This window comes from Borostomias antarcticus (assembly GCF_949987555.1).
Source record: "Borostomias antarcticus genome assembly, chromosome: 13".
Lineage (NCBI taxonomy): Eukaryota > Metazoa > Chordata > Actinopteri > Stomiiformes > Stomiidae > Borostomias > Borostomias antarcticus.
Window position 1 is genome coordinate 10,905,314 of NC_140246.1, and position 10,085 is coordinate 10,915,398.

The 10,085-nt window shown below is 42.7% G+C and overlaps 1 protein-coding gene across 1 annotated transcript; it reads right to left on the reverse strand.

Annotated features, from left to right (window-relative positions):
- Window positions 1-2,380: 2,380 nt before the first annotated feature.
- Window positions 2,381-8,243, reverse strand: csrp2 (cysteine and glycine-rich protein 2). The gene is made up of 6 exons (XM_084447532.1): window positions 8,102-8,243; window positions 6,654-6,775; window positions 5,440-5,608; window positions 4,460-4,589; window positions 3,808-3,901; window positions 2,381-2,618 (listed from the first exon to the last, which is right to left on the reverse strand). The coding sequence occupies exons 2-6, from the start codon at window positions 6,763-6,765 to the stop codon at window positions 2,542-2,544; spliced, it is 582 nt and encodes a 193-aa protein (XP_084303658.1). The 5' UTR covers window positions 6,766-6,775; window positions 8,102-8,243; the 3' UTR covers window positions 2,381-2,541.
- Between the last annotated feature and the right edge of the window lie 1,842 nt (window positions 8,244-10,085).

Consider the following 10,085-nt stretch of genomic DNA (forward strand, 5'->3'; position numbering starts at 1 on the left):
CCGGCCCCTCCCCCTCATCTCCTCTCCCCTGCCCATTGGACAGTGCACCGCTGCCAGGCGTGCAGAGGGAGGGCCAGTAGATGAACAAATTATTTCAAAAAGGGATCTTTCTTTGTTTACCGTACTGGAGTCCAACGCTATGGCGCATGCGGTACGGTTGCCGGAAGTATCGGGTGTGAGGGGGGCTCCTCGTTTTCTTTCAGTTGTTCCTTTTTTTTTATGCCATTTTCATGTTCACTTTTTGTTGTTTTTTGTTTTTCTATATGTCTTGTTTTTGAGTCCTTGAACTCTGCTGTTCCTCTTAACTGTGCTGGCCAGGGAGATGAAGGAAGAACGGTTTGTGTGTGGAAGAGTTGGTTCTTCGTCAGGATTTGATAAGGGTTGACTTCAATGTTTTTGGTTATGCACCTTCATTCAAACCTTTGCGCAAGTTACCCCATGATGCCATGGGATTGCCAACATTGATAAAACGTAGAGAGGTTGGTGTCATAAGATGGCAACTAAGTGGGGGACTTGGCAGAGTGGTCACTTTCACAAAGTTTTGGGTGGAGATAGGAGCGATATCCTTCAAATAATGTGATGCAAGCATATTTATTTTAAAGCTATTTATAGATGAAATTATGTCCTGGTACCATCATATTTTACATTTTATGCTGTTGAATGTTATGTTGTTTTTTTTATCAAGAGAACATTAGCTATGAATCTTAAGAGGTTATTTGACATGGTGCCCTATGAAATCTTCATCAGAACTGTACACAGTCTCACATGCATACACATATATTTATTAATATAATTGTAGCTAGAAGAGTAGTTTTAGAAATTGATTACTTTGAGACTGAGAAAGAAAATGCCATTTCATCTGTGACTTAAATGGAATGGCTTTTGTGAGTTTACAAGAAAGGTTCATTCCATGTGTATTCTTTAGAAGACTTCTGAAGTCGAGTAACTTTTTATCCTCATTTTGTTTTTGTTTGTCTGCTTACAATGCACTGATCACCTTGTTTTGGTTTCTGCTCTCGCCGTTACTGAAGACAGAAGGCCGCCCTGCGCAGTTTCCCATCAACACTTCCATATGTACAGAGTCAGGAGGGTCCTGGGCTCTACAGCCCGTATGGGTTTTCATCTGTTGGGTTTTGGATTCCGCTAGGAGTGGACTCCACGCAGCAGCAACAGGACTGACTGACATGTAAAGAATGTGCATCTGTACATAAATTATCTAGAATTTTTTCCTGTGAGTGACTTTGTTCTATTCAATTCGATTTTTTTTTTTGTTCGTCAGTGTTAGTTAAAGCTGCTCCTGGAAAAAAAAAACGTTTAGATTTCATCCAACCAAAAGGAAAGAAGAAAAAACTATTATAATCCAATTGTATGACTATAGCTTTTAGTGATGTCCAACACTGCTGTCTATAAGCATTTTAACCCCTTGCGGAAAAAACCTCCACTGCATGTGTGATGCTTGGACACTGGGCTGTCGCCATACGGATGATTCACCTATCGCCATCCAAGCTGCCCAAGTGATAGCCCAGCAAGCCACGTGTCTGTATATAGCTAGTGAATGTTCAGTATTTGCAAGTACTTTCTGCGTTTTGTTCTTTTTGTTTATTTTTTTTATCCAGTGTGTGTATCTTGTGCAAGTCCTCCTTGGTCTGCAGGTTGCCAGATTTGACAGATTTCGCCCATCTGTTGAAGTGTACTATATTTGAATGTTCCATACTGGTGGATTATAGTCAAACTAAAGGTTTTTTTCTATGTCATATTGCTGGGTTTGTTATACCACTGGATGTACAAATTGTAAAGCAAAGACACTAGAGAACTAAGGACAAACACAGATTTTGTTTTTCTAAAAGATTAATCATATTGTGTCGACATCAGGCAATAGTCAAGGATAGCATTAAGAGAGGTATAAGTCCCAGTTTTTGGGCCCACATTCGCATCATCAGCGGGGGAGACGGTGTATATTTCACAGGCTATCTGCAAGGGGCTCAGTTTAATCATCATCCATTCACAACACATTAGAGCTCATGTAGACCTTAATATCCGTTTCAGAGAAATATCCACACTGGTTCTTCCAACTACAATCTCATTTTGTCCTCTCATCCCACCATGTGAAAAGCACATGATCATCTCAGTGCCTCTCCACCTACGTACTTCAGGACATCACTGTAACTCCGCTTCAGATGTAAACATTGGGCATGGATCAATTTTAATGGCTTTAATAATAAAATAGTCAAATGTGAAACTACTTTGTGGCCTGTTTTTTCTTGTCTCTAAGGTCTTATTTATAAAATAGGTTGAATATTTTGTCTGTTTTTATAGAAAAACTGGTTGAAATCCAGGGTGTTTCCTCCAGCTTTTGCAAGCAATACATACACACCATAGAAACATTTTATATCTTTATTGTAAGTGGTTATGTAAAACTTAAGTCACCCATCTGCCCCCCTACCCTTTAAAAAGAAGCACCAGCATTTTATCACATAAGACAGTGTAAATGTACAGAGATGCATGGTTGTCTTGAGCGTGGATCCTGGCGAGAGCCAGTCATCATTGGGCATGGACCAGAGCTCCTGCCCCCTGGCCATAACCAAATCCTTTCGGTCCAAAGTTCTTGGCATAACATGCTGGAGAAGAAGAGAAAAACAAGGAGACAAATGACCCTGATTGTCAGTCAGTATCTAATGCATCCATGGTCACTATACAAATGAATGAGACAGTCTGGTGTTTTGGTCCTTATGTCAGCAGTCTTCAAAATGCGCTAGGGGTTCATTTTTATTTTATCATTTGTTTTTTCCATAGTATGTTACATATGAAAATTGGAGTATTTAAGAGCCCACTCAATGTAACAAACAACAGTTTTATTTTCATATTTTGTTCAAGTAGGCAAGCTATTGTTCCCACCCGCCTGTGAGAAGTGTGAACAGTTCTGAATCTTTGAGGTACTTTTTCTCTGCTTAGTGATTTCCGGTGTACCGACTTGCCCTATAAGGTCCAAATACTGGACTCTGTCACATATGTGTGCATCTTTTTTTTCTCTGCTGCTCTTGTTAAATCCAGCCATCGACTATAGTGTGTTTATCACCAGATAATAAGTACAATGTGAGGCCCCCACAAAATGGAAAAATCAAATCAAGACCTCTAATCACCATAAGGATATGAAGAATTTACCACACAACTGCTGACTGTCATTTATGGGTGGCTCAGATGAAAATATTTTGATACCACATTTCTGCTCATCAGTCCAGTTGAGTTTCCAACCAACTGATTTATTTGCCGGGGTTCATCCTCAAATGTGTGTTTATGTGTGCTGATCTAAATGTGCTCTCTGTTTAGCCAAAACATTCCAAAGCCATTGTGTGAATGATCCAGGGAAACCAGCCATTGGAGGGGGGGGGGGGGGCGTCATTTGTTTGGAATATCGTTAGGTCAGTATTAGCTGGCTTTCCAGCTGACGTGTGAATATACATTAAAGGATTAGTTCACCCGAATTACCAGAATGTAGACCAAATACCAAAAGCATATGGTCAAAATGGTAGCTAAGGACTGCTTTTTGCACTTTTTCTTGAACTGGGAAACTGTCTTGACAAGCACTATGCCGTCTATCCCACAATGACCATTATAATACCGGTGTTGTTGTTGTCCAGAGCTGTATTATGTAACAGCTAGTTCAACCAGTTCTTCCACTGCTGATTTAATCACACAATCTGCCCCCAGTGGAGGGAGGGAGGGAGTTGGGTTGAGCTGGGTCATGTTTGGAGTTCCCACTCTGGTCAAGGGAGGGGAAGAGGATTATTAGGAGAGGAAGGGTCTCACCTTTGCAGTAGATCTCTCCCTCTTTCTCTGTCTGAGTAGTAGACTCCAGGCTCTTCCCACACTTGGCACAGCGGAAGCAGTTCTTATGCCATGGCTGCGATGGGGAGGGAACAGAGATTTGTCAAATGACTGACCGTATCAGGAGAAATTAGAATATCCCTGCCGTTGAGTATAAATACTGGAGTAATCACTGCGTAATGAAAACATAATTTGCTCATTCTGTAGTCATAGGGGGATCGGAGTGGAAGCATAAACTGCAACTCTTATACACAGACCCACTTTGGAAGAGCAGAGTGCAGCTCGTGTGTGAGCCAGATTACATCAGAATACATGACTTTGTGCGTGTATGTATGTGTGTGCATGCGTGTGTGATCACATTTGGCTGATATCAACACCGGCTGCTTGGAAACCAACACTCAAATCCAGAGTTTATGAAAAACCTTCAGCCCCCCATAAAAATCATGGGATTTCTCTGTTATTAATATCTGATGGTGAATCCAGCCATTTCGCCTCGGTATAGTAAAGCCACCTGTTTTGAATAGTGGACCGCTCACTGAAGCAGACTCAAGGTGAACTTTGAACACAATGTTCCCTGCTCCACTTCCTCGCTCTCTCCTTCACTATCTCTCATCCCCCCTGGGCACACGGTCACCTTGCCAGCCCCTACGATCTTCTCTGCCGCATACACAGACTCCCCACACCGAGCACACTTCTCCGACCCACCAAACTTCTGAGCGTATTTGGAGGGGTTGGGGTTGGTAGTTGGTTTGTGGGTCTGGGTCCTGGAGGAATAAACAAGGAACAAACAAACAACCAAAAGACAACATAAGAGGTGGGAGGAAGGTTCCACTCTGGGTTCTTTGGACAGAGGGCCCTCTCCCCTCAACTCTCTTCCCACTTAGCTCACACAGAGGTGGGGAAGCAACCAGCGCTGGGGCCCTGGAGCTGTGCCTAACGAAGGGGAACCGCGTGAATGGACGTCTTTGTACCCGGGGGACAGCTGGAGCGAGATGAGGGTCAGCAGGGCAGCTCAGGAGTCCAGGGTTACATAATGGAGCCTTTCATAACAATCACCTGATGCCAGGCTCTGTGCTCTGGGCACGGGTAAACAGTCCTTGCGTGTGTATGTTTGTGCGCCTGCGCTTGTGTGTGTGTGCGTGCGTGTGTGTGCATATGTGTGTGAGGTTTCTGGGTATTACTGATTGGGTATAGTATCAGGAGATAATCAGGGGACCAAGGCTATTCCCGGGCCTCTTAGAAAGGCCTTCATTGAGAGAGTAATGCAATACAATGGGTCAGATCTCTCTTGAAAGTCTAGTCTATTTGTCCATTAGATTATGAGATTGCCCAGACCTCTGTTTCTAGAGTGGAGACTGTATTTTCATAGGTAACGGCTAGGTTAGGGTTAAGTTTAGGGTTGGGTTCAGGTTAGGGTTAGCTTTAGGGTTGGGGTTAGGGTCTGACCAGTCTCTGCATTGATGGGAACTAGCCACTACCATTTTAAGAGAGATGAAAATTGCAGCCAAATCATTGTTGTGCAACTGTGGTGCTACAGTCCAATACATTTTGTCAACACAGAAACCAAATCTCTCCCTCTCTCTCACACGCACACACAGAACTGAACACACATACTCCTCATGTTTGATGCCCAGTCTCTCTCCGCGGTCCATGCTGAGTGTCCCCGCCCCCTGGCCGTAGCCATAGCCCTTGGGGCCATATTTCTTCCCATAGCAGGACTTGCAGTAAATCTCTTTGTCATGGATGGCCAACGTGGTGCTGTCCAGTCCCTTCCTGCAGACCACTGCAAAACACAAGAGAACAACACTTCTGTGTATAATGAATCACAATGGCATTGTCTCCCAGACCAACAGATATTGCATTGTAGCTTAGTGGCTCACTTATAAATGGTCAGTAATTCCTTTAGTCTCCATATCGGACTATTGGCTCCTCATTCCAGGAAAGATGGAGACAAATCTGATACCATGTACTGAGATGGCGCCTGTCTGACTACAGTTCCAATGACTGAGGAGCATTCTTCCAGATTTGGGTGGTTTAATCCAATTGGATGAATCAGGTGGAATAAATTGTGAACTGTCCGGGTGACTCCGAGGCAGGGGACTCGCTTGACTCCCTTATTCTGTCCACATGGACACTGACACAGACACCCGTGACAAGATACTTAGATCGTAGATCTATCTCATCTAGGACCCAGCAAAATGGCAAACCATGTTGAAAACCGATATGTTATGAAGAAATGAAAAAGGGAAGAGCAGAAATAGATACTTGAGGGAGGGAGGGGGGGGGGGGTGATCCACATTCCCCCTCAGCTTGTTAGGTCTTCTATGGCGGCTCCCAACAAAGCCGCTTATGTGTGAGCCCCAGGAAAATAAACACTTGTTATGTAGGCCTTGTCGTTTTGCCATTTTGATAATGGCTAGAACTTATTGAAAGCGTGTGTGATTTTGGGGTGCTCGGGTCAGGATCTTCTGTGATTACGTCTTCACTGACATTTTAGTAAAGTTCAAGAGAGGGGCATACACACACACCAAACTCCTTATGCCAGGCAGGACAGTACAGAGATCACATTGACCACTGGACTGAGGAAAGACCTCAGTTCATGTACTACGGATGGCATGAAGCCTGTTACAAGTTGAATGAAGGTCAAAATGAAGTTCATCATCAATCTGTTTGAGATCTCATCATCTTGAGTGAGCTGAGATCCAGATTGAAAGGTTTGCATGTTTTGGACTCCAGAGTCTCAAGCTTCTGAGAGAGAGGGAGGAAGGGGCCGACATGTACAGTACAGAGTGTAAATCAAATGGGAAACAAAATGATGTTGCACTCACTGCAGAGGAAGCAGCATTTGTGGAAGCTCTTGCCGTCACACTGCACCTCTTCAGCGTGGTACACCGTCCCCTGGCACGCACCGCACGTGTTTCCCCCTCCCCAATTGGGCATTGTTACGCTCCTGTAGAGAAAGATATTCAACCCAGAGGATGTGAGCAACAGACAAAGAAGAATCAGCCTCTCTACATGGAGGAAGTGGACGGGCCAGTCCTTCCTGTCTGTGTGAGCCAACACATCAGTGGCACACCTGTCTGGACCAATAAGATACAGGCAAAAGACAACAACTCGCACTGAGCGGCAGGAAGCACATACAGAAGTAAACAGACTGTTGGGGTTTGAGTCCGGGCAAAACAAAAGGGACAGAAGAATGTAGGATGGATTCTATAATGGTTTTACAACACCATAGAATAATGTGCTGTTTAATGGGTCATTTATGGAGTATGAATACCAATGGTCTGTAGTAAGTATAGGCTAACACTGTTGTCATAACATTCGTTCATTTATATGACACACACACACACACACACACACACACACACACACACACACACACACACACACACACAGACAAGACAGTCTGTTTTGAAACCAGTCTTACATATTATTTACCACTACGGCCTGATTCATTTCTAATCTGTTTACAAACTTGAAGATTGCATTTTCAATGGATGCCTAAAACATAAGAGGCATCTCCCATCTGCTTTCCAAGAAAAGCACAAACGAAACAGTCATGGCTCATGATGTCACCATCCAAAAATTAAGTTTACCACAAACCAGTGCTAGTTATTAATCAAGCGTAGCTCTTATTACAGGCTGTGTGACGAGCATGAGAGGATCAAAAGAAGGCTAGTTACTCCCTTAGGGCAGAAGGACTGTATAACGTGTCTACTTTCAGAAGACTCTCAATGCCCATATTCTAAAATCCATCCTTGTAGATCACCGCAGCACTGTTTTACTGCAAAGCTCATAGGCCATGGAGTAAAAAAAATAAAAATAAACGTAGCCTACGTTCTTAGGCTATGTCTATGTCACAGTGTTAATTCCCTATTAGTGTTAATTAGCTCGAGATGTAGCCGACACAAGTCCACTCTACATTCAAATATACCTGAAGTTGAAGACTTCAAATTATGCATTTGAATGTAAACACAAAGATATTTTTCCTGTGACTACTATAACTTTCCTATTCCCTTGGCTAATTCTTTCCGGCGAGGTGAGATCAATTAACATTGACGGGGAAGGGCTAACAGATACTTTAAATCCAATCGTGGTGCAGAAACTCAACTCTTTACAAGACTATTTTAAATTCAACAACCCGATTTCGTTCAGTCAGAGTTCAACCTACTCAGGTCATTGACTATTCATTTTTGGTCGGCTGGGTTTTGCCCTATAATTTACAGCCGACTGTGTGCGATAGTTCACAGACAACTGAGCATATCAGACAATGTACCTTTCGAATCCAGGTATCACCAGACGTAATTCCTCTGCCTAGTAACAGACGAGCACAGTCAAAGAACGAAGCGCTGCTTTATCTGTTGAAACGTAGAAAGCCGTGCGTTCCCCCAGGTCCTTCACGGATAGTGAGCAAGGCAATCCCGGCCAGGGCATTTCACATTTCAGCTGCGGTAGACTGGGGGGAGTGGTTTGGTTAAGAGTGTGTTTCGCAATGATTTTCAAGTCAGACAACCTGCCACACATTAGGCTACTTTGTTGGCCTTTTTGTCATCAATGCCTTCCTTGTGAAACTTAATTACTCATAACATGCAACAACAATTAAACATTGTAACATTGCTTGAACGTGTTGTAGTTTTGGCTTGGCTATCTGTTGTAGATCCGTATGGTTCCAGTTAACATGCAGCCACTATTTACCTTCTCTAAAAACCCAGAAAAGCAACTTAATGGGGAGTGAAAGCAAAACCTTTAATTAAACAGGAAACATGTAACCATTTCATTCAATGTAGTAAGATGATGTTCATTTGTTTTTTTGTACATTTAAATCATATACCTAGCCTGCAACCTTTTATTGAACAATAAAAATTTAACTCAATGTAGAAAAGGATTATAGGAGCTATTCATTATAAAATATGATTATTTTTTGTAAAAGTCATAGGCACTATAGGCCATATAGTAACAATGTAATAAGATGAATCATATATAACTTTAATAATTCCCAGGAGGGAAAAATTTGGTCGTTACAGCAGTAGATAAGACAGAACAGAACAGAAAGGTTGTCTAAAGAATAAAATCATCAATCAAAAATCAACTACATCTGGCCGTACCTAGCTCCCTGTGGGGTTCAATTCTGATTGTATTTGGTTTTCTCCTGTTATGTTGCTGACTTGCAATGTTGAAACTCAATAAAAAGGTTTTGAAAAGAAAAATACAACTACAGTAGAGTCATAACAACAAAATATGTGAATGAAGATACATAAGAACTATAACTAACTGTTATATACACAGCACTATGCACTGAGACCTCCTCAGTCTCATGGTTCAGTCAGCTGGCAGTCTGCAGACCCACAAGAGACAGAGGATCCCTGTACTAAGATCTGTTCAAATCAATGATATGCTCTATTGAGACCTCACAGAGCAGTAATAGTACTAGTACATTTAATGTAGCAATTTACTATCCCTTTATGGTAAAACTATGATCTTGAAAGCCACCTACAATATGTTCTTATTTGGTTACATGTGAGAAGGTAGCTTGTTCAACAGTAACTTTGGAACACAAAAGGGCAGGCCAGTCAACGGCGTACATTTGAAACCCTAACTCCCATATAAGATGAGACAGCAAAGAGCCTGGATATCAGAAATGCACAGACCTATAGGCACCCCTTTGAAATTGAATCCCGAACATTCCCAAACACACACAACCTCCCTTTGGGCACAGCACTCACATGCTATGTGTTAAAAGGCTGCAATAATGTTGGGCTAAACCTTTTTACTTCATCATCAAGTTGACTGCTAGTGTAGATGGTATTTAACTTAAGTCAAGGACATCCATTATGTAGTCATACTCAGTGATTAATGCCTTTTACACACGCACACACACACACACACACACACACACACACACACACACACACACACACACACACACACACACACACACACACGTCTCTGATGTATTTCTGTTGCTCCTGTATGCTAATCTAAACAAGAAGAACACCAGGATGCCATTCATTGACTACAATTCTGCCTTCAACACCGTACGCCCCATCAACCTGGTCCCGAAGCTAGTTATGAAACACATCAACACCATCATACTAGACTCACTAGACTGAGAGGTGTAGGTCTGAGCAGCTCCATATGCAGCTGGGCTCTGGACACACTGACAGACCACAAATGGTGACAATAGGCAGCAACACCTCATCCACACTGAACATCAGCACAGGAATCCAGCAAGGCTGCTGCCTAAGCCCCAGGTTGTACTC